General features: G+C 50.2%; 1 protein-coding gene across 1 annotated transcript in view; it reads right to left on the reverse strand.

The window, feature by feature from the left end:
- Positions 1-24511, reverse strand: part of COL22A1 (collagen type XXII alpha 1 chain) — a 221792-nt gene that overhangs the window by 53758 nt on the left and 143523 nt on the right. Inside the window, exons 38-43 of the mRNA XM_043483931.1 lie at positions 21894-21998; positions 20529-20573; positions 11429-11506; positions 1622-1657; positions 708-761; positions 33-77 (exon numbers count right to left, since the gene is read on the reverse strand). Of these exons, the coding sequence (XP_043339866.1) occupies positions 33-77; positions 708-761; positions 1622-1657; positions 11429-11506; positions 20529-20573; positions 21894-21998 (363 nt within the window). The remainder of the gene's footprint in view (positions 1-32; positions 78-707; positions 762-1621; positions 1658-11428; positions 11507-20528; positions 20574-21893; positions 21999-24511) is intronic.

A 24511-nucleotide genomic window follows, 5' to 3' on the forward strand; every position in this document is an offset into this window, starting at 1 on the left:
CAAGATTCATCCAGAAGAGTTAGATGACATACTGGTTTGCCAGGAGGCCCTCTTTCTCCTGGATTTCCTGGTGCACCCTAAAAGAAGGGAGAAAGCAAACATTAACTCTGCTAAACACGTCATCCTGATCCACTCTGCCCAGCCTTTCCCCCAACCTCTCTATCTGCCAAGCACAGCTCAGGAGAAAACAGATCGCCCGACCGTCAAGACTGGCGCCAACAAAGCCCACGGCTTCTGACCTCAGCTTCAGACCCCGAGCCTCTCAGGGTACATCAACCGGGCCAATGCTCAGAGCAGTGAGCTACCCCGCTCAGAAGCCCTTTCCAAAACACAAAATTGAAAGTGCGTACGTGTGTGTGCACATGTGGACACACACTCACACATCTAATCTTCAACTCCGGCCGTCTTTTTCAAACACAGGCAGAAGGACCGACTTTGAAAAAGAGGAGGGCGAAACAGCAGGAGGTGTTGTGTGGGATGCACCCAGGAACTTACAAGGTTCTGAGAGCATCACACAGAAGCAAAAGGAGTGCAAGCAGACAGCACACGCTTGGAGGTCACAGTGAACGGAGAAGCCAGACACACAACAAGCTCCTGGGGGAGCGGGTGGGGCTCAGTGCAGAAAACAGCTCCTCCAGGGGTTTCCTGGTCAAGGGAGACAGGGAGAGGGGATGGCGGGGTCACCTGCACCCCTTGCCTTTACTTACATCCTGGCCAGCTGGTCCCTGGGGGCCGGGAAAACCAGGTGGGCCTCGAGATCCCTGAAGAAAAAGAAGACATCCCCCAACAGTTAAAACACAAACCAAGGGCCCCCTTTCCTGGGGTCGGTTCTCCTTGTCCAACCATTTGTGCTCTGAGCAGCCTGATGGAACGTGGATACCTGAGAGCAGCCTGGGCTGAGGAGCGGCTGTCTTCAACACACAGAGAGAACACTCCGGAAAACCTCCCCCGTGAGCCCGACTGCCCAGGCCCCTTCGCAGGCCCCCTTCCTACTCCTGCAGTGAGACGGGCCTGAGCTCACCCCGGGCGCACGTTGGTTACCAGCCTCGGGGGCCCGCCGGCGGGACAGACTGACCTGCAAGAGGCCCAGTACAGAGCTCGGCACTCAGGTGACTGTTAACTATTTTTTATTGGAACGTCGTTGCCATCCTACTGATAATTTCCAGACGGTATCAGGAGTCGGCCCAAATCATCTTTCAATTATGGATCTCACTTCCTACAGGAAATCTTCCTAGACCTTCCTCACAGATTAAGAGAGCGCCCTCACGGGCTCCTGGCTCTGTGGCTGGGGGCAGTGAAGCCAGGATTCAAAATTGCTTCCTCTGGCAACGTGATGACATGCATGAAACCACAGCTGTCCGTCTAGAGGGAAGCAGAGGTGGCAAAAAGCAAAGACAGCGCCGGTCTCCCCGGATGTCACTGAACTCACGGCACTGGACAACCCGCCTCCCGCCTCCACCTTTCCACAGCTGAGTGCCTGGGTCTTGGAGAGTCTGCACTGTGTAACGTTAAAGATTTTTTTTAACTACTGTCTTTGCTGGCTCCTCCAACTTCAAATGGCTTTGATTAGCGCATAATTTCTCCCATCAAGACACAGCCCTGTATTTAAGTCATACTGTACCGGAGGACCTTTCTCTCCCGGTGGTCCAGAGGGGCCCTAAGAAACAAACAGACAAGAGAGTAAGCAAACTGGAAGGGAAACGTTTGTTTAAACGTGCTGTGGTGTTTATCTCTGAGGCTAGGTCCTTGAGGAAGAACCAACGCCCTCCCATCTTTTTTTAAGAAAAAACTTTTTATTTTGTCTCGGGGAATAGTTGATTGACAGTTTCAGGTGGACAGCAGAGGGACTCGGCCACACATGTACACGTATCCATTCTCCCCCAAACTCCCCTCCCATCCAGGCCGTCACATAACCTTCAGCAGAGTTCCCTGTGCTGTATAGTAGGTCCTTGTTGGCTATCTATTCCAAATACAGCGGTGTGTACATGGCCATCCCAAACTCTAACTGTCCCTTGCTCCCATCCTTTCTCCCAGGCAACCATAAGTCTGTGAGCCGGTTTCTGTTTTGTAACTTCATTTGTATCATTTCTTTTTAGAGTCCACATGTAAAGGATGTCACATGATGTTTCTCCTTCTCCTTCTGAATTACTTCACTCACTATGACACTCTCTAGGCCCACCCATGTTGCTGTAAATGGCAATAGTCATTCTTTTTAAGGGCTTCCTGCATCTGTAAGGCACAACGTCACCCCCTCTCTCACGCACCCACTACCGCTGTGTGTGGGGATCCCTCTGGAACCTTCTCCATCTGCCCTGCATTGGTGCTGCCCCATCCTGGCACCCAGCGGGCATCTGATGCCTAGCCCATCTCTAGCCTTGGTGTGGAGTGGACCCCGCATTTCAGCATTCTTGTGCTGCGTGCCCTGCTTGCTTGGGGGGGATGGGCGGGGGAAGGGGCACGTCTGGACTCCCCAGAGTGGGCTGTGTGGCTGATGCTGCAGTGGTGCCCCTTCCTGCACACGCACGCATGCATACAGACACACGTGTGCACGTGTGCACACACACACCAGGATCTGCCCTCCCACACGTGGGACCAGCCTACAACCTGGCTTCCCGAGCTGCACTGCAGAGGCACACACTGCCTGAGGCACTAGTGTTGAGTGGCAGGCCCCGAGTCAGCGGCACTGGCCCTGGGCCCCAGGCCTTCGCATCTGCAGAGAAGACGCCGCCCTGCCCTCCTGCCTGGACACGTTCTCCTTGCCACACATGGGTTCTCAGTGCAGATGTCGGCACCCTTGGATGTCTCCCAGGCCTCTGCCAGGGGGCTCGTTAGAACCGGTGCCCAGCCCCTGGGTCACCCCGTCTGGGACGGGTGGCCTGGTACTGCCAGCGCTTCCGGGCCTGTCTGTCCTCTCTCCTCTGCCCTGGGGGCGCTCAGCACGCACTCTCTAGGACTCAGTCCCGGGAACAGCCGGGACACAGCAGAGCCCAGCACACGGCATGCTGCTAAAATTAAAATTTTATGGTATGAGAACTTGAAAATCAAGTGTTATCATCCTCATCACTGATGATCAAACTAAGGCCAGAAGAGACAAAGAACCAGCCCAAGCCACATCACGAGTCCCTCTCCAAGTGGGGTGAGTCCCACCACCTGTTCTTGGTCCCAGGCACCCAGGAGAACCTCCGAGATATCTGAAGAGGGAGCAGAGATTTCACACAAAGGCACAGGCCCCAGACAGTACGACAGACCAGGTAACCTAAAAGCCTGCCCATTAAATACATCCCAGAAATTCCTGATAAAATAAAATAAGCATCGTTCTCAGTGTAGAGTTGAGCACTAAAGTAGGAGAAACTTCCAGAGAACTAAGTCAAGAAGGTAAGAAGACAGCGGGCTCCAGGCTTCCCTGGTGGTCCAGTGGGCAAGAATCTGCCTCTCGATGCAGGGATCGGGGGTGGGGGGGGCGGTGTGTGTGCTCAGTAGTGGGCCTCTTTGCAACCCCATGGACTTTGGAACCCCATGGAGCTCCAGCGGGCACCTCTGTCCATGGAATTTTCCAGACAAGAATACTGGAGTGGGTTGCCATTTCCTACTCCAGTACGTTACTCGTATCAACCTAAAAAATCCTCCCAAGAAACACAAACAGCCCTTTTAACCCTCATAGAAGATTTCTATAAGAGCAATACATGAAATAATTTCCTTATTGTGCTCTGCAAATATTTACTGGGAGCCTCACATACACCAAGCATGGTAGACAGGGGACACGGGTTCAATCCCTGGTCTGGGAAGATTCCACGTGCTAAGCCCGTGTGCCACAACTACCAAGCCTCTTCTCCAGAGCCCGGAAGCCTCAGCTACTGAAGCCCGTGCATGTCGAGCCCGTGCTCTGCAACAAGGGAAGCCAGCGCAAAGGGAAGCCCAAGCGCTGCAATCAGGGCGTTCCCCCACTCTCTGCAACTGGAGACAGCCCTTGTGCAGCAATGAAGACCCAGCTCAGCTAAACATAAATAAGTATTTTTTTTTTTTTTAAGAGAAGACAATGGACTCAGAATCCCACCCGGAATCTCCCTGACTCAGAGGTCACTTCCCCCTCCATGAGCTTTCATCAAGATGAAGGTCAATGGCACCCGTGGACCAATATACATACATCCAAATTTCATTCCTACCACAGTAGCTCCTTACTGAGGCTGAATACTTACTTCTCAAGGAAAGGGCTAAGGACAGTTTATTACTGGCCTGGGGCATGCTGCCAGATTTTAGAGGCACTTTTTGTTTCCAAATTGAACTCCAAGATCCACCTCAAGCATTTGACTTGTTCATCAGCCTAAGTGTTGGATTCCTCTCATCTGTCATTTAATATAACATCCACTTGTGATGGATGGAATTGGTTGTCAAAAAGGTCTTCATTTCAAATCTTAGTTCTCTCAGTTATTAATTGTTTGAGCTTGAGCACATCACTGTGTTTCTCTGAGCTTCAGCTTCCTTATTTATAACATAAAGCTGGGAGATCGCCTTGGCTCCTATGATCAGAAGCAGATCCTCGAAGTAGAGAACAGGACCAGTGCCTGGCCCGTAACAGGCATGCCCACAGCTGTCTTGACACTATACTTTTAAGAAATAAAGGAGTGTGCTGTGGAGGAGGGATTGTGGAACGACTTCCCAATGTCAGTCTGAAATCTGAAACCTAAACACATGTTCCACAATAACAACCCTATTTCTCTGATCACACCCTCTGATGGGTTTGTTCAAGAGTCACTTTACCCAACACACATATTTTGGCCTTTGATACCGTGTCCCACTTAAAAGGAACTACAACTCCTTGGAGAAATGACTGATCCCAGAGCTGGTCAAGGAGTATATTCAAATCTGGAACATCCTGTCATTCCAAAGATCAGGGAAACTACCCATCAGCATCTCTTACATCTGCATTGGCAGGCGGGCTCTTCACTACTGTGGCTCAGCTGGTAAAGAATCCGCCTGCAGTGCGGGAGACCTGGGTTTGATTGCTGGGTTGGGAAGACCCCCTTGAGAAGGGAAAGGCTACCCACTGCAGTATTCTGGCCTGGAGAATTCCATGAACTGTATAGTTCATGGGATCACAAAGAGTTGGACATGACTGAGTAACTTTCGCTTCCACTTTTTCTTTACCACTAGCACCATCTGGGAAGCCTAAAGACTGCTAGGCGTGTGTCAAAAGTACTTAGGGCCACCCTGAGGAGACTCTGATTTGTATCAAATAAGACAATCTGGACAGTAAAAGGAAGAATATCTGCCACACATTAAAACAAACTGAATGTGTTTAAATCTGAGTTCAAAATTATTGATAAAAACCAAAAACACCTCATTGATCATCTTTGCAAGATACCAGGGAACTAAGTCGTTATTTGAAAATAATTAACGGGAAAACATTATAATCAGCCTTCCATAGGAAGGGCTCCACTGGGTATCCAAACTGTAAATGAGGGAACACCTCTCCATATAGAAGGACTGGAGCTAATACATAAAAGAACTGATTGAACCAATCTGCAAGCCTTGATGTGCTAATTGATCTAAGGCTTGGACATCAAAGGCTGTGAAGATCATGACAAGACACCACCAGATGTCAGATACCTCCTGCTGGAAGGACACACAGCCTGTGAAGTCTTGCCAGAAAGAGCAAACCGGAATTTGCTCCAACCCTGAGGCCCAAGTATGGGTGTACAGGAAACACAGGGACCAGGAAGCACTGAGCTACTCTGCGAGCGATGTCCAGACCATGGGAAGCTCCATAAGACCAAGCAAAAAATCTTTTTTCATCAATTAAAAAACTGCAATTCATAGATATCTAAACTTGAAATTTGATCCCCTCTACCTTGCTCCTCCTCCCACAGATATCTATCTGAAGACACAGCACATTTTATTCCATCATCTTTTATCTGAAGGGCTCATGGGTACCAGGCTACGTGCTGGGCTCCCAGGGCAGGTTCAAACACTTGCTTTGCCCTTCTCAGCAGACTGAGCCAGGCCCACTGTCCGAACCTCTCCAAGCCTGAGTGTCCTCATCTGTAAGCTGGACACAATCACAGTTCAGGCTCACAGGACCACTGAGAAGACTGAGAAGGTAATGCATTAAAAAGCCAGCACTGGAGCCTTGCCCATTTGTGTAAGCGCTCAGTAGGCCTTGGGAATTATTATTAGGAACCACAAAAAGCCTTGTTGAGATTAGAAAGGAGCATTTTCAGTTGGAAGTGAGAGTAGAAATTTATTTAAAACGTTTTTTTTACTTCCAACAACAGAGGAGTCCCCCTGAGACTTCAATCTAAAAGCCAAGATTGGGATATTTGGGATACTCAGCTCCTGGTTATACAAAGGGCCAGGTGGCACTAGTGGTAAAGAGCCCACCTGTCAATGCAGGAGACCTAAAAGACATGGGTTCAATCCCTGGGTCAGGAAGATCCCCTGGAGGACGGCCTGGCACCCGACTCCAGTAATTCTTGCTTGCAGACTGCCATGGAGCCTGGAAGGCTATAGTCCACAGGGTCACAAAGAGTCGGACATGACTGAAGTGATATAGCACGTGCTCTGGGGCCCGGGCGGTGACAGCTCCTCCTCTGCAGCCCAGGGGACCTCGCACTGAGCACAGAACAGGAGAGCACTGGGGTGAATGAAGCTGCAGCCTCTGTCTGAAGTCCTTGGGGTGACTGCCCAGAAATGCCTGGGGCCCCAAGTAGCAGCCGGGGGAGATGGGGCTACTGTCTGCACACACTCCTTTAGAAGGGCAACAGGCCAGCCTGACCTGGGGTCAGTAGGAGCAGCAGTGCGGTTCTTAGAGACAAAGGAACTGGACTAAACCCGGAGACAAGACATACGAACAGAAACAACAGCGAGACTTGCAAGTCAGTAGGTCAAAAGCAGTAAAGAACGTGAGACGACCCTGGCAAGAGCAAAGTGTGTTCTCGGTCACTCAGTCGTGTCCAACTCTCTGCGACCCCATGGACTGTAGCCTGCCAGGCTCCTCTGTCCATGGGATTTCCCAAGCAAGGATACTGGAGTGGGTTGCCATTTACTCCTCCAGGGGATCTTCCCGGCCCAGGGATCGAACCCGCATCTCCTGAGACTCCTGCCTTGGCAGGTGGGTTCTTTACCACTAGCACCGCCTGGCAAGTCTGGCACAAGGAAGGACTATGTAAACGTGAACCCCTGCTCTACTGCTGCCCTGGCTTGGAGAGCAGCTAAGGGCATCTGCTTGGAGCTAGGACGTTGGGGTCCAATCCTAGCTCCCCGACATCCTGTGACTTCAGGCAAGGGTCACATCTCTTACGTGGATTCCCTCATTCGTAAAATGAAAGACAGAACAGGATCTGCTTGGCAGGGTGGCTGGGAGGACTGGATGAGAGGACGCCCATGAGATAAGTGAGGGGATGGGATGAGTGTGGGTATCTTGCTCAGAGCTGGATGCTGCAAGTGAGCAGGCCATGTGAGCTGTGGTCATGACCGCCCCAGCTTTTAGTGGCTTTCATTTCTAGTCTTGCTGTATTACTCCCTGGAAGAGGGGGGAGTGTGGAAAAGAACGGCTGCACTCAGGACCCCTGACAGATGCTTTCACACACCATCAGCACCATGCTTCCTCTCGCTCTCTGTCTGTAGGTCTACAAAGGGCTGTGAGCTCGTTTTCTTTGTATGTGAACCCTCAGTGACTGAGCAAAGTCAGAACAAGTGACTCCAGAGAGGGAACGTTGAAGAGAGAAGGGAGAGGCGACTCCAGGCAACGGAGACTGAGAAAGATGTCGGGGCGGTGGGCGGGGGGGGGGGGGGAAGTTTTATGGCGTTTAAAGGTTCAAGGCAAGCTCCCAGGTGTCACTACCAACACGACTGCGCTGCAACCCTCCCTACACCCTTGATCTACAAACTACTGCTCAGGCTGGGGTCCTGGAGTGCAGGCTGCCATGGGGAGGCCCGCCCTCGCTGACCTCAGGCTCAGAGGCTCAGTGAAGTTCAACAGCACTCTGATCTGCCCTCAGGCCTAACTGGGTCATTTTTAAGCTTATCAGACCCTGCTAAGGAAGATCAGAGGCAACCTTAAGGTAAAAGGGATGTTTTGTTAATGTCTTGAAGGGAGAAGTAGAAACGCCAAACAACTCTCTCTCCATCCACTCCCCTGCCCGTGATGTGCAAAGGTTGGCAGAGAAAGCCATGGGCTCCCTTCCAGGGGTAAGTGCTGCTCCTGGCTGCCCAAGCCTTGGAGCACAGAGCCACAGGAGGATGGACCAGAGGAATCCAGCCTTAACGTGAGGAGGTGATGGAAATGAGCAGTCCCACCCACACAGGGGAAGCCGCAGGCCAGTGGAGCAGAGGAAGAGAGCTGGCTTCGGAGGACTGGAAGCGATGGCCCTGGCCCTGGACTAGCTGTGTGACATCAGCCAAGTCACCTCCCCTTCTGAACCTCAGACTGTTTACCTGGAGAACACTGAAGAAGAAAACACCTTCAGTGCGAGTGTGATCACTCGGTGGTGTCTGACTCTCTGCGACCCCATGGACTGTATCCCACCAGGCTAGTCTGTCCGTGGGAGTTCCCAGGCAAGAAACCTAGAGCGGGTTGCCATTTCCTCCTCCAGGGGGCCTTCCCGACCCAGGGATAGAGCCTGCGTCATCCTACATTGCAGGAGGATTCTTTACCACTGAGCCACCAGGAAAGCCCTAGACACCTTCAGTGACCCTCTCCAGCACCTCTGGGCATGCACCCACCTGGCAGGTCCTGGCTGAGGTGCCTGCCCTGGGGCATCTGTAGCTGCGGGGGGATGCTTGGCCCAAGCACCAGCCCCCACCCACCCCCAGCAGCCCTTCACCGACGCCCACCAGGAGTCGACGCTGGCTCTGCCCCGACTTTTGTAGAACACCTCTGCAGCTGCCCCCTGTTGTCTCCAGGGCCTTGTCAGGGGAGGATGCCACTCCCAAGGGGTGATTTCTGAGATAATTCCCCCAATAAATCCACAGCCCTCGAACCCTGATCTCGGGAGATGCTAATGCAGAAGCCCAGCCTTCAACAAAGGATAAACCAGCTTTCACAGGACGGAAGGACTGAGGACGTGGATGCTCTGGACCCAGCACCAGACACAGACCACTCAGCCCGTGGCAGGGGGCTGCCGAGCCCCCTGATGACACCCTGTCATTAGCCCGCCCCGCCTCCGCACCCCCTGAACCCTCACACAGACAGCCCGGCCACCAGGAAGGAGCCCGGGCCAGCAGCCAAAGACAGGATTTATGGAAGCTCGATAAGGTCTCACCCACCACGGAAGCTTTTAATCAGTGCAAGTGGAGGAAGGACCCTGAACGGTTGACTTGTGGCCTCTCGGCTGGAGGAAGCCAATTCCTTTTCAGGTGAAATTGCTTGGGTGGGGACGTATTTCAGGGGTGATTTCATGGCTCTGACGTGGGAGGTGGGGAGGCAAGTGTCCCCCTCTGCTGCCTGGCTTTCTGGTTAAGGTTTTCCTACGGTGAGTCCTGGGGAGTGGACGGGACATGGAGAGACCCGTGAAATGACGGCGGGACCACTCCAGGTCAGTTTCTATTCTAAGCGGCCAACGCCAGCAGGACTCAGAATCCTGACTCCAACAGAGAAGGCCTTGTTAAAAGCAGGATTTCAGAAACAAAAAGAAAGCCTGAGCCTGCTGTATTTTTTCACTACACCTTTTCCCATATTGTTTCTTCTAGTTACCAACAGGTTGTAAAAGACAGCCAAAGATGAAAGATAAAGCTGATGCAATAGAGGGGTTTTTACCATCAGCAATTTTAGCAGAGAAATTAAGAAAAACAGATTACATCTGGGCATTTCCAAGAGGATATCACCTGCCTTCTCCCTGTTTCCCAGGGACCTTTAGGAAGATGCAAGGGCACGGGTCTTCCCACCTTGAAGGCAGCCCCGTTGCTGGGGGTGGAGTGGAAGCGAGGGGGTCATTTCCAGTCATTTCCGGGAGGAAGAGGACACAGACGAGGGTTCTGGGGGGAGTTTCAGGGAGAGAGTGAGAGGGCGTAAGAGCAGCACTGGGGCAAGGAGAGGGGGTTTACTTAACAAGTGGTGCTGAGGGTGATGGCGCTTCCAGGTGGCTCAGTGGTAAAGAACCCACCAGCCAATGCAGGAGAAGCAGGAGACACGGGTTCGATCTCTGGGTCGGGAAGATAACCCCGGAGAAGGAAATGGCAACCCATTCCAGTATTCTTGCCTGGGAAATCCAGAGAAAGCCCACGGGGTGGCAGAGTCAGACACGACTTAATGGCTGAACACACACACTATAATACACTGGGCTTCCTCTCAAATCCTCTGAGACAAATGAGGCACGGTGCAACTTTGTTTCTTGAATGAGGAACCGAGCAGAGACCAGGTCAAGCGTTGCTCCAGTTTATATTCAGATTACGTTTAATGGGGGTAAAGTCTGATTGTGCTTCTGGGTTAAGATGATGACGATGACAACAATATCATCCATGATACACAGGCAGTTTGGATTCGATGAGGCTTAGCAACCATATCAGAAAGCCACTAAGTATCAGAGCTTCCTAGTCGACTGCTGTGAGTTATCCACCAAAACCACCAATCCAAAGACCACTTCAGAGATTTTATTTGCAGGTAAAATCCTTTCTTGGGGGCTTCCCTGGTGGCTCAGTGGTAAAGAATCTGAGCCTCTATCTGCCAATGTAGGAGACACGGGTTCAATCCCTGAACTGGGAAGATCTCACATGTCCCATAGTAACTAAGCCCATGGCCCACAACGACTGAGCCTGTGCTCTAGAGCCTGGGAGCTGCAACTACTGAACACACCCTCACAACTACCGAAGGCTGCGTGCCCTACAGCCCGTGCGCTCCGCACCAAGAGAAGCCGCAGCGAGGAGAAGCCTGAGCACCCCAACTACGGAGTAGCCCTCACTTGCCGGGACTAGAGAAAAGCCCTCATGGCGATGAAGACCCAGCAAGGCCAGAAATAAATAAATAAAATAAAATTATTTTAAAAAAACCCTTTCTTGATTCCATTTATGTCCTCACTGATATATAAATTGAAGAGGGATAATGAACTCACCTTTGCCTGAAAAAGCATGAAGGCAAGTCACTTCTCCAAGACCACACCCCTCCCCCAACCAGCCCAAGCTCACTGGTTATCACTCAGTTTTTGCAAAGTCTTACCACTGAGTCCTTTCTTTCCCCCTTTTCTTTTTTTAATAAGCATTGTTCTTTCACTCCTCTTTGAAAGGACACGTCTTGGTCTCCCCAGAAGCCTTATTCCCGTAAGAAATACACCAGGTTTTTAACAGCATCAGCTACAGTGGACAGACCTACAGCCTGACTGACCCGGGGATCAGTGACCCACCACCAGGTCAGCCCGGAAAGGAGCGGCCCAGCCATTGCAGCAGGCCCCGGCTGTGTGTCCTGGAGCGAGGAGGTGCTGGATGGGTAAAGACTCACCGGAGGGCCGGCATCCGCCACGCCTGGCTCTCCACGGTTGCCAGGAGAGCCGGGAATCCCAGGCGCACCGCGGTCCCCCTGGAAAGAGAAAACAACACAGTCAAGATGTCAGCTCTGGGCAGGGGAGAGCAAAGGTGCAGGACAGTTCTGTTCCTCCCCCGCTCTGGACCACACCCTCCAGCCAGCATCTCTCCCACAACCCACCCTGCACGCCCACTCGAGTTCATCCAAGCTGCCCCTCACCACACTCAGTCCAACATGCCTGGACCACCGGCACCAACCATGACCACCCAGCGTTGCCCATGGCTCCAGATGTGATTATAACAATAGGACCCCCACCACAGGTGACCACAATTCCAAGTTTTACTGTGCTTTTTCCACTTTTCTCCTGCCCCCATCCTGAATTTACCCCAGATTCGACCATGTATCCACATTTCAACCCAATTTCCACATCATCAATAAATGATTTCATCATTTTACCAATAACGTGCCAAGTACCTATATTTTGTGGGTCACTTTTCCAGGGGTTGCAAGGGGCAAGAATGACTGAGATATAATCTCTGCCTTCAAGCATGGTGGTTAATAGAGTGTAGGTTTACACTCCGGCTTCAACACTTGGTGACTGCTGGCTTCAGAGGGCAACAAGTTCCTTCATTTACAAAGGACAGATTATGCCAGGAGCTGCCGGGCCAGCAGCGGCCACGTGTGTCCGGAGATCACACAGAGAGAGGGCCTGGCATGGCAGTCACTGAGCGTCAACTGCTGTGGCTGTTGCTGCTCGCAGATGCCCATCGTTCTGGGTTTTGATCAGACGCGGGAACGGAGAAGGAAAGGACAGCAGGGGAGGAATTCTGTTTGCTACTTTCTGTAGAAGGACACTGAGACGGTCATACATTCATATTCACAATTTCAAAATTCTCGACCTCTGAAAACAAGTGTTTACCCTAACTCATCGGGCAGCAAAAGCTGACTTGTACTGACTCGAAGGCTAATTACAATCTTTAGACATCCCCTTTTTCGTGGATATTTACACATTTCTATGGCATCATTATAATGAGTTTGACAAGGAATTTTGCCCCACATACCACAGTAAATGCTATTTGCATCACTTATAAATTACTACTTTTCTAATTCCAAAATAAACTCAATCCAAAGCACACAGGACCCACACAACTTTGCGTAAGAAACTGTACCCCAATATTAGGTCAGCAGATGGCAGCCAAGCCTAATACTGAAATAGGGGGTGACCCTAGTCAAACACTTACCATCTCCAGGGTGAGTTAATTTATATGACAAATGGAAGTAGCCTTAGGAGGTCTTCCTGAAGTGTCAATTAGATAATGTGCAGCAAATTCATTTCAGGTAGAACCTGACATTGCTAGGCAACACTGCTTCATCAAGGCTTATGTTTTTAAGCATTAAATGAAAATCCTATTAATAACTGGCTTACCCTGCAACCACCATCTCAATTTGAAAACTTTACATCTGGACCTTTTAGAAAAATAATGCTTCAATGATTTGTTTTTCCCACAGCATGACTGTTGCTTGGACGAGTTTGTAAGTTATATATTCATTCAACAAATGTTGGTTGTTTATTCACAGCAAACTGCAATCTGGCTCCATGACCAAAGATGACTCATTCAGGGGCCCTGCCCATTTCCAATGCTCTGTGTTAAATTCAGGAGAGAGATCTGAACAGGTTTGCGAAGTTCTCACGAAAGAGATGAACCACAGTCTAAACTCTCCCTAAACCCTGGTAACACTGTCTCTTTTGCTCCTCCCCACAGGTCCGCGGTGTCCTGAGGACCACAGCCTCTTTCTGGCCCACCCTCACCTCTGCAAACAGTCCCCGAGAAATCCTCTTCAGTGCCCCAGATGGTGCATCCTGTTTATTTAGAATAAAATGATGTGGCTGATTCTGGGGAGTACAAGATGCCTGGGACTGCCAGAAAATCTGATTTCTGTGCATGGGGAAGGTGGGAGGGGAGGAAGTCAAGAAATAAGGCAAAGGTGGAAAAAAGCACAATGAACTAAGAGTGATATGATCAGTGCTGGGTCTCTCACCAGCACATTGGACAGTGAGAGGACGAGGCAGAGGAGTTCACACTGGCCGCCAAGTGACCGCAAGTCCAGTCTCAGGACTGAAACCGGATCCCCTTAAAACCACGTTCCCCTGTGGGTTCACGACTAACCTCTCTATCCAAAACTTTACTCCTGTTCTTGCCCTGCCCGTTCCCCCCAGGATAGAAGAGGATCAAAGAAAAGGGGGGCAGGGCTGAGACTGAGCAGGACTCTGCAGGGTCTTCCTGGGTGTAACTCCCCCCACGCCCTGTCCTCACTTCTTGTCTGGCCTCCCCAAGTCCCAAAGAGCAGACTCAAGCAGTTACTGATTACGGAAGAGAGGGGAAGCAAGAACAGAAAAGCAGAAACAAAGGAAAAGCAGTCAAGCAAGAAAAGCAATGATGACCTAAACAGTGGCTGAGCAATGAAACAGAGTCACAGGACTCCTAGTTTCTCCTGAAGGGATACACATAAAAATCGGCCTTGTACTTCTGAGCTGTGATGCAGAAACCAAGATCCCCTCAAATTAGAGGATGCTGACCAGCATGTGGATCCCAGACTGACTGGAACCAGAAGGTTGATGATTAAGATTTCCAACATCACCCTGTTGCCTCACCACCAACCGGTCAGAAAGATGTCCACTGACTGATCACACACCCTATGACCCTCATCTAAATGCTGCTCTTAAACCCTGTCTGAAAGCTGCCAGGGCTTCGAGTCTCACTTGCCTCCCCATTCTCTTCTCTCCAGGCATCAAACACTGCTTTCCTTCACCCCGTGGCAGCAGGCCGGCTTTGCTGTGCATCAGGCAAGCTGGCTCGCGTTTGGTTCGGTCACAGAACAACGTCAGCCTGGTCCTGTGACCTTGGATGAATCCCATAACCTCTCTGGCACCCTTAAGACCCTCATCAATGAGGAAACAAAAGAACATTTTACCAAATTCCCACATATCTACTGCAGACTCATTTACAAGGTAAGAGACGGTATAACATGGAGTGTGAAAAGGTGTATATTATATTTTATCAGCCAAGTTAGACAACAAAAAATAAACTAAGCACAATACATATTAGAAAAATCCATATTCTTTTGCACCCCAGGTTCTCCTTTAAAATAGTTAATGTAGGGACTTCCCTCGTGGCCCAGTGGTTAACCGGGGACACGGGCTCCGTCCCTGGCTCCGGCAGACTCCGCGTGCCTCAGGGCTACTGAGCCGGTGGACCGGCAGCCTGCGCTCTGCAGCCAGGGCAGCCAGCGCGGGGGGAGCCTGAGCGCCGCAGGAGAGCGGTCCCCACTCACTGCACCCAGAGGAAACCCAAGTGCCGCGGCGAAGACCGGCCCAGCCAGAAATAAACACAAACCAAAACTGAAAGTTTACGTACATCTCCCTTGTACTTTGTTTTAGCTTGCCTCCTCTCTTCTTCCCAAGGCTGCATACTATGCACAGCATAAAACACTAACAACTGCAGCTAAACACACCAAGGACGCAGCGTGTGTTCTTCTAAGTAACTGGGCACGCTCCTGCTTCTTGAACCAGCTGATCCCTGCATGGGGGTCTTCTTTCATCCAGGTTCTAAGCTTCCAAATACTTCAGCTCAATTCAGTCACTCAGTCGTGTCCGACTCTCTGTGACACCATGGACTGCAGCACACCAGGCTTCCCTGTCCATCACTAACTCCGAGGGCTTACTCACTCATGTCCATCGAGTTGGTGATGCCATCATCCAACCATCTCATCCTCTGTTGTCCCCTTCTCCTCCTGCCTTCAATCTTTCCCAGCATCATGGTCTTTTCAAATGAGTCAGTTCTTCGCACCAGGTGGCCAAAATATTGGAGTTTCAGCTCCAGCATCAATCCTTCCAATGAATATTCGAAGGACTGATTTCCTTTAGGGTTGACTGGTTGGATCTCCTTGCTGTCCAAAGGACTCTCAAAGAGTCTTCTCCAACACCATAGTTCAAAAGCATCAATTCTTAGGTGCTCAGCTTTCTTTATAGTCCAACTCTCACATCTATACATGACTACTGGAAAAACCATATCCTTGATTAGATGGACTTTTGCTGGCAAAGTAATGTCTCTGCTTTTTAATATTGCTGCCTAGGTTGGTCGTAGCTTTTCTTCCAAGGAGCAAGCATCTTTTAATTTCATGTCTGCAGTCACCATCTGTAGTGATTTTGGAGCCCCCCAAAATAAAGTCTCTCACAATTTCCATTATTTCCAAATACTTACCCACCAATTAAAACTCAGCCCAATCATTTCATTTCCTTAAACCCACCTCTGCCTGCCCGCCTCTCAGCCTTCAGAAGACATTTGAATGTATCGTCATTAACTTTAACACACTGCCCTCCCATTGTATCTGACCCTCTGACTTTTATTTAAGTATCTTAAAAGAATAAATTATCCATTGATTCATTCATCCATTAGTTCAACAAATATTTGTCAAGTACCTAAATGGAGTCACACCCTATGCCGGGCACAATATCTACACACTTCTGCATCCACAATGCCTAGTGTTGGGCCTGGAACAGCCCTTTAACAGCAAATTCCTGAATGCCTGAATGACCGAATCTATCATCACTCGCCTTTTGTCAGGTACTAAATTTTGCTGTTGACCAAAATCAACTTTTTGCTCAGGAGGGAACATGATGAATGACCTCTGGCAGTCCTGCCAAGAATCTGAGTCAGGATTGATCTCTGCTGCAGGGGCGCTGGCCTGGCTCCATTTGTATGTTTATGGCCCTCTGTGATGCTAACACTTCCCTGAAGCAACAGCTTAATGGACTGAAACTTGGAGAAAATGGCTCCAAAAAAAGAGCCAAAGACCTTAAAGCTTGGTCAGAAAACGCAAGAAGGTTACTGATTAGAAGAAATGGGCATGTGAGCTCTAATCTATAATAGTGACTGTGGTATCTGTTTTGGTTGCAAGACACTCTGAGCCAGTTCAACAGTGTTTATGGAGAAAATGTGTGAGGTCATGGAAGGAGGAGGTCATTTATTGAAAAACTATGTGCCGTGAGATTACTTATCCACGGGAGCCGGTTGGGGGTTAACCACGTTTTACTCCTTCATACAGAAAAGGAACAGAGTCTCAGAAACAAGAAGCCACTTGCCCTTGTCATAGATCTTGGGCTTCCCATGTGGCACGGGTGGTAAAGAACCCGCCTGTCAAGGCAAGAGACATAAGAGATGTGAGTTCACTCCCTGGGATGGGAAGATACCCTGGAAGAGGGCGTGGCAACCCACCCCAGTATTCATGCCTGGAGAATCCCATGGACAGAGGAGCCTGGAGGGCTATAGCTCATAGGGTCGCAAAGACTCCGTCAGGACTAAAGTGACAGCCACGCACGCATCTGTCTTACAGGTAGCTGGACTGGGATCCTAACCCAGCTCCGTCGGAAGGCAAAGCTTGTTCATTTCACTAGAAACGAGTCCACCCAAGAGAAGGAACGGCATCTTTAAGAGTCTTTTTGTGGCTGTAAGTCATTATGAAGGGCTGAGAAAGCACCAAGGAAAATCCTGGTAGGGTGCTCTTAAGTGCCCAGGAGTTTTCAGCACCAGGGACAGCACCCGGGCAAGGCCCACAGCTGAACACGGGTGTCTCTCCCCTTCCTCCCACCTTGTCCCCCCACGAGCCCTGCATTCTACAACTAAAGATCTCTCTGGTTCCAATTTACCTTCCCAATGCTGGCTGACTAGGGAAACCTTTATTCTACACTACATTCCACCTTGCAAATGTATACAGTATTAACACTGAAAGTGTCCTCTGTTTACACATCTCGTATGTAAACGGAGAGAGCACAGCTTACCGTGGCTCCCACGGATTTGAAACTGGCTGGTCAACTGTACCTGGGGCAAGGCCCTCTGCACATCTCACCCTGGGTCTCCTCCAGCCTCTCTTCTCCACGCCTCACTGCCGCCTCCACGCACTTCCACGGGGCTTCTCTCTCCAACAACAGGCCGACAGGGATGAGTCAGGTCTCTCTAGACCCCTCACCTTCTTGCTGAACCCTAAAGCAGACTCCACAGGGTGATTTAATCATAAGGATCACTAATATTTATTGGGCACGTATGTGTGGCGAACATAAGGCTAGGCACACAAATACTTTATTTGCATTACATCATTTTTTCCCCAAACTCTGCCTGGGAGGTAGATTTTTATCAACCTCATAAATAAGCAGCCCAGAGAAAGGACGCCTTTACCCATTTCTGCATCTCCCGTTTCTGGCGCCCTTTACAGTGCCCCTGCCTCCCTGCCTTCTCAGAGGCAACTGATTTCTCCCAGATCCTGAGACTCCTCCTCTTGGGGGGAGCTGAGGGCACAGAAGTGCTGCTGGGCAGATGCCAGGCTCACAGCATCATGCAGGAACCTCAGACACACGTCCGAACTGGCTGTGAATCCAGGGGCCCTCCAGTCCCTGGTCCTGCCTCCCTGCTCCACACATGCCCACTGCTCTGGGCACAAGGAATTATTTTACAGGCCCTCAAATTGAGGCAAAGTTGCTTCCTTTTTTTTTTTCCTTCAGAAACTAAAGTGAAAGTGAAAGTGAAGTCACTCAGTCGTGTCCGACTCTTTGCGACCCCATGGACTGTAGCCCACCAGGATCCTCAGTTCATGGGATTCTCCAGGCAAGAATACTGGAGTGGGTTGCCACGCCCTCCTCCAGGGGATCTTCCCGACCCAGGGATCGAACCCGGGTCTCCCACATTGTAGGCAGATGCTTTACTGCCTGAGCTACCAGGGAAACTAGGGAGTTGCCAAATATTTGCTCAGATCACTCAAAAGAACTCCCTCATTTCTTCTTCCTTTCATCATGAACAACAAAATCACCATTAGGAGAACACACGTGATCTTCATCAGTACAAGCTCAGTACCACTGCAGAGGTCACCTGCCTGAGGGGTGGAAAAAATCAGGCAGCAAGTTTAACCTAAAAAGTGAAAGTGAAAGTCTCTCAGTCATGTCCGACTCTTTGTGGAGTCACAAAGAGTATTCACTGTATTCCAAATACAGTCTTTGGAATTCTCCAGGCCAGAATACTGGAGTGGGTAGCCTTTCCCTTCTCCAGGGGATCTTCCCAACCCAGGGATTGAACCCAGGTCTCCCGCATTGGAGGCCAATTCTTTACCAGCTGAGTCACAAGGGAAGCCCCTAGCAATTACTCCTGAGTTCTCAAATTCCATATCCTGGCTATTACTGTAAACCAAGACTTTTACATACAATAAAAACAATATACTCTGTGGTTTTGTGGTCAAGATCCCAAAAACACAGCTAAAAAATAAAAGGGGAGAAATAAAAGAATGAGTATCTGGGCCTTCAGATAAAACTTCCTATAAGAGTAGCATAAAGGATTCCCAAAGTGCTGTATCTTCAGTAACCGGGCTGGGTGGTGGGGATGTGGTTTAGGAAAGTGCTGGCTGACTCAGAAAGTGGGTCCAGGAAAGACAGCCAGTGACAACAAAGGCACATAAAAGGAAATTTTAAAAATCTGTTTTCAAAAATATATGCAAGTGGATAAAAATACGGTAACTGTACAGTAATGCTTCAAGTGACTTTGAATAGATTTGTTAAACTAAAGCAAAAAATGAACATTCTAATGCCCCTCACTATGTCACCCACATTTATGCATCTGAGCTGGTCAAGCAGTCGTTCACTGGCTGTGGATGCCTGTACAACACATACTCTGCTTTGAACACATTCTATTTCATGCACCCGCAGTCCTCCCATGTTAGGACCCTGCAGAGAACTCCTTCCTTGTCTTCCCCTTCGGCTGCTACAACACACTTTAGAATCCAGACAAACATCATCTCTGCCAAGAAGCCTTCCAGAGTCAAACCAGGCTGGGCCTGGAGCCCCCTCTGAGCACTTGTGCCTAAGGCTCCCTCAACCCCAGTATCTGGTCATCTGCTTCTCCCCCGGCTCCTGAGCCGATAGAGGGCTGGGGATACGTGCCACTCATCCCTGACATTTCCCCGCCCACCTCCAGATGAGGCACGCGGCAGAGGCTCAGTGGATCCGCCATGAATGAGATAATAAGCACGCTGCTAACGGATGCATGAATGACTCAATGAACTCAATGATTCAGTATGAGGATAACCTCAGGAAAACTGTCCTCATCACCCAGGAAAGTGCTCTTACCAATACTCCCTCATGGGCAAAGTCTCCTTTTCTGAGTAGTGGTTACAAGCAAATTGAAGGAGAGACGCCTGCTATTGACTGAAGTGTCTGCCTTTCCTCTCGGAGGCTTGGCTAGATGACAACCGACCCCCTCCCCTGCAGGGTCAGGAGGTTGGTGGAAATGACGGACCACCTCCGGGCCTGGCCCACAAAATCTTCCCACAAGGTCCTCCATCGTCTCTTCCATTGTTTACCACTGCATAGAGGACTCAGCAGGAGACACTGAAGTCTTACAGAAGCGAGTGCATGCGACTGGAGGAATGTGGGTCCCTGAATGGCCATGTGGTCATGACTCTCCACTCACCAAAACTCCCATTAGACTTAACATGAATGAGGAATAAACTTCTATTATGTTAATCACCTGAAATCTGAGGACCCTTTGTGTCCCCAATCAAACCAACAATACAAGACTTGTCGTTGTTTAGTCATTAAGTCATGTCCAACTCTTTTGTGACCCCATGGACCGTAACCCATCAGGTTTGTCTGTCCACGAGATTTCCCAGGAAAGAATACTGGAGTGGCTTGCCATTTCCTTGTCCAGAGGCTCTTCCCAACCCAGGGATCGAACTTGGGTCTCCTGCATTGACAGGTGGGTTCTTAACCACTTAGCCACCAGTGAAGACCCCAGTACAAGACAAGATCTACTCCTTCGCTGGTTGAAAGCGTCTTTGGTAACTTACTTAACTGTGAATATTAACAAACAACTATGTGGCACCCACTTCCATCTCACAGTTCAGAGTCGCAGAAGCTTTTGTTAGGTGACAAGTGATGAACATGGAAATAGACAGAGGCGACCAGAGATGATCATCCAGCATGATCACTTTCTAAGTACAACCCACAGTATCTACAGTTTGGTAGACTAATACTCACCTTGGTTCCCATAGGTCCTGGTAATCCCGGTGGGCCACGAAGTCCCTGAGAAAAGGAATGGAAGAAAGATGATCATGGAGCCACAAGTGAGGATCTACCCATTTACCCTGTGCTCTGGGGACACACAGAAGGACGGACTCTCACCATGACCTGCTGCGTACAAAGCAAAACCACCTGGTTTTGAGACACAGGACCCCTGGGTGTGAATTCTGACTCTATCGCCTACCAGTTAGTGTGACCTCAAGCAAACCCCTCGGGTCTCTCTTAGTTTGCTTTCTTATTTAAGATCCTTTTTTTTTTCCTTTTGGTTTTTAGGTAGTGAATTTCATTTTATTAACTTTTATTTTATATTGGAGTATACTTGAGGTGTTGTGTTGTTTTTGACTGTACAACAAGGCTGTACACATTGAGGTGTACAGTGTTGTGTTGGTTTGAAGGGTACAACAAAGCCACTCAGTTAAATACATACACATGTGCTGTGTGCTCAGTCATGTCCTACTCATTGTGACCCCATGGACTGTGTAGCCCACCGGGCTCCTCTGTCCATGACATTTTCCAGCCAAGAATACCGGAGTGGGTTGCCGTTTCCTTTCCAGGGGATCTTCCCAACCCAGGGATCAAACTGCGTCTCTTGTGTCTCCTGTGTTGGCAGGATTACATATACATATATCCACTCTTTTTCAAATTTTCCCATATAGGTTATTACAACCTGAGTTTGCTGGGCTCTACAGGAGGTCCTTGTTGACTATCTATTTTATAGTAGTATGTATGTGTTAATCCCAACCTCCTAACTTATCCCTCCCTGCAAGATCCTTATTTTGCAGATTCCCTCAAGGACGAGGCCAGGTTTCAGGTTTCACTGTAGGGGCTCTTCTGACCCCAAAGCCTGGTGTTTTTCTTCCTTACCGCTTTCTGTCCAGGACACACTAAAGCGTTTGTAAGTCCCCGTGAGCTAACACCCTCACTGTGCATTTACACACACAGCTCACCTGTCACCAACACCTGCTCTGTGCTATTCCATCTAAAAAGTAATTTCTTCCAACTTTCACTTTTTGCATAGATGCCACTTCCTGTGCGAGGCCTCCCCAGCTTACACAGATCAGGGAAGCCCTTCTCCAGGATGCCCGAGCTATGGTCATTGGACGTCTCCGCTGTCTCGTGAGCATCTCCACAGCACAGGCTCTAACCCAGGTCTGTGTCCCCGGAGCCTGACCCACAGCCAGCAGTCTGCACCCTGTGCCAGGTGGGCCTGACGAGGGCCCTTTCCCAGCCCGGCTGCTTTATTGCAGAGTTTGACCGCGGACCCTTTTTTCCTTTTCTAATTCCAGCCTGGTCGTTATGGTCACCGAAGCCCCTCACACTTACCGGGTCTCCATCTTTCCCTCTTCCAGGGGGCCCGGGGATCCCGGGGGAACCAGGATCGCCCCTGGGGCCGGCTGGCCCAGGGCTCCCTTCTTCTCCTGCTGCTCCCTGGAAAAACAAGTGGACAGTGTCTGGGGTCAACGAGATGCAGAGAGTAAGTTTTTCAACTGAGAAGCAATCTAAAGGGAGGGCTTCCCTGGCGGCTCGGTGGTAACGAAAACGCCTGCCAATGCAGGAGTGGAGGGTTCAATCCCTGGATCAAGAAGATCCCCTAGAGTAGGAAATGGCAACCCACTCCAGTGTTCTTGCTTGGAAAATTCCATGGACAGAGGAGCCTGGCAAGGTGCATGGGGTTGCAAGAGAGTCAGACACGACTTAGTGACTAAACCACCAGCACCATCTGAAAGGGGTGGGTGGGCTTCCTGGTGACGCCCTGTTTCAGAAAGCCCACCCCTTCTGAAGGCACAGAGGACAAACCGTATAACGCGAGCCCCAAATTCATATGCCAAAGCCCTTAACCCCCGCACTTCAGTGTAGGAACAGGGTCTCTGCGGGTGTAATTAGTTAAGAGATACTGATACTGGAGTAGCATGGAGCCTAGCCCCAAAACAACTGCTGTCCTCACGAGAAAGGGAAGTTTGGACACAGGCCTGTGTAGAGGCAAGTCCACGTGAAGACGCGGAGAGAAGGCAGCCATCAGTAATCCAAGGAGAGGGGCCTGGAAGACACCCTTCCCTCACCGCCCCCGGGAGGAGCCAGCCCTTCTGACACCTTGACCTAGGACTTCCCGACACGCTGATGATGGCGACACGGCACATTGCTGAGGTTTGAGGCTCCCAGTGTGTGACACTCTAGTTACGCCGTGGAACATGGGCGTGGGAAGGACACTAGCAGTTTTCTAGTCCCACCTCCCACGCACTGCAGGAAGCCATCAGGTGCACCTCTTCCAGGCAGTCCTCCCCATTTCTGCCTGGACTCCTTTCAGAGCACAGAGCTCACCACCTCCCCAGGCGGTTCATTTCCTTACTGGGCAGTTCCATTAGACACTGGGTCTTTATGTTCAGCCAAGACAGTCCTCTCTGAAATCTTCCAGAGGTTTGACCTCAAACTTGGGGCTATGCAGACAAAAATCCAATTCCTCTTCACACGACAGGCCTTCAGTGACGTGAGCACCGCTTGGAGATCCAAAGTGGGGTGAGAGAGAGGGAACCAGGATCTGATGAGGGAGGGAGCTGGGCTTGGAGCTTGCTCCCCGTTTCTGACCACAAGCCAGGAGCCCCATGCAGCCCCAGCTGTGGAACGCTGCGGGGAGGGGATCACGTGGGCCACAGGAAGTCCCTTTCTGGGTAGGGCTCACTTGGACCTAAGCTGCAACCTGCACCAGACATTCCTGATGCAGGAGTGAGGGGAGGTACCATGTCCCACGGAGGACAAAGCAAAGGATGCAGAGGAGCTCTCTCCAGGCACGGGGCAGGATCAGCTTCTGCAAGTCTCAGGCCACCACTGGACAGTCAGAGAGAAGAGCAGGTCCTGCTGTCAGGTATTTTTACCACTTTGTACAGCACCGGAGGGGAAGCCCCTTGCAAATGCATTCTTCTGCTCATCAGAGCAGAGGTGTCTGGCTCCCTCTAGAGGCTGAATGACCCAACTGCTATTGCTGTTTAGTCAATAGTGAAAGAGAAAGTTGCTCAGACCTGTCTGAATCTTTGCGACCCCATGGACAGTATAGTCCATAGAATACTCCAGGCCAGAATACTGGAGTGGGTAGCTGTTTCCTTCTCCAGGGGATCTTCCCAAGCCACAGATCGAACCCAGGTATCCCACATTGCAAGCGGATTCTTTACCAGCTGAGCCATAATGGAAGCCCTAAGTTGTGTCTTTTTAAGTCATGACTCTTAGCGATCCCGGGGACTGTAGCCTGTCAGGTTCCTCTGTCTATGAAATTCTCCAGCAAGAATACTCGAGTGGGTTGCCATTTACTCCTCCGGGGCATCCTCCTGAACCAGGGATCAAAGCTGAGTCTCCTACCTGGGAAGCCCCAGACATTCTCATTTTTGCTCAATTAATCCTCAACATTCCCTTCTAACCAACCCTCTTGACAAACTTCTAAGTTGTCAGTGCCCATGTGTCCCAGAGTAGAGGCCCATCCTTTGCACATGGTACAATCAAAGCAAAACAGATGGGTCAGGTTTTGTTTTTTTTTTCTCCCTCCCTCACTTAAGATTTTCCACAGGCTGGTCGATCATTTTTCTTCATAGCAAATCCTTCTCTGAGGGATGCATTTAAAAACTGAGCCTTCCCATCAAATTGTAAAAGTTTGTATCTATTCCTGTTACAACATTTTGACAAAATAGAAAAGACAAAATGAGCACGCCTTCCAAAGGTCCCAGGTGAAGTGGACCTGAAGGAATCTGCATTGTTAAGTTCAAAGACAGGAGAGCTGGGTCGGGGTTGGCTGCGGAGGACGCATCAGGAGTTGGAGCAGGGTGGGGCGGGGCACTGGGATTTCTGTCTCTGGATGAGAAGCCTCCAGTGGGGGCTTGAGACAGCAAGCCCCCTTCTCCCCTCACCATCTGCTCTGTGCCGCACGTCAGGGCCTCAGCTCCTCTTGCCACCTGTGT

The sequence above is a fragment of the Cervus canadensis genome, chromosome 12, assembly GCF_019320065.1.
Source record: "Cervus canadensis isolate Bull #8, Minnesota chromosome 12, ASM1932006v1, whole genome shotgun sequence".
NCBI lineage: Eukaryota > Metazoa > Chordata > Mammalia > Artiodactyla > Cervidae > Cervus > Cervus canadensis.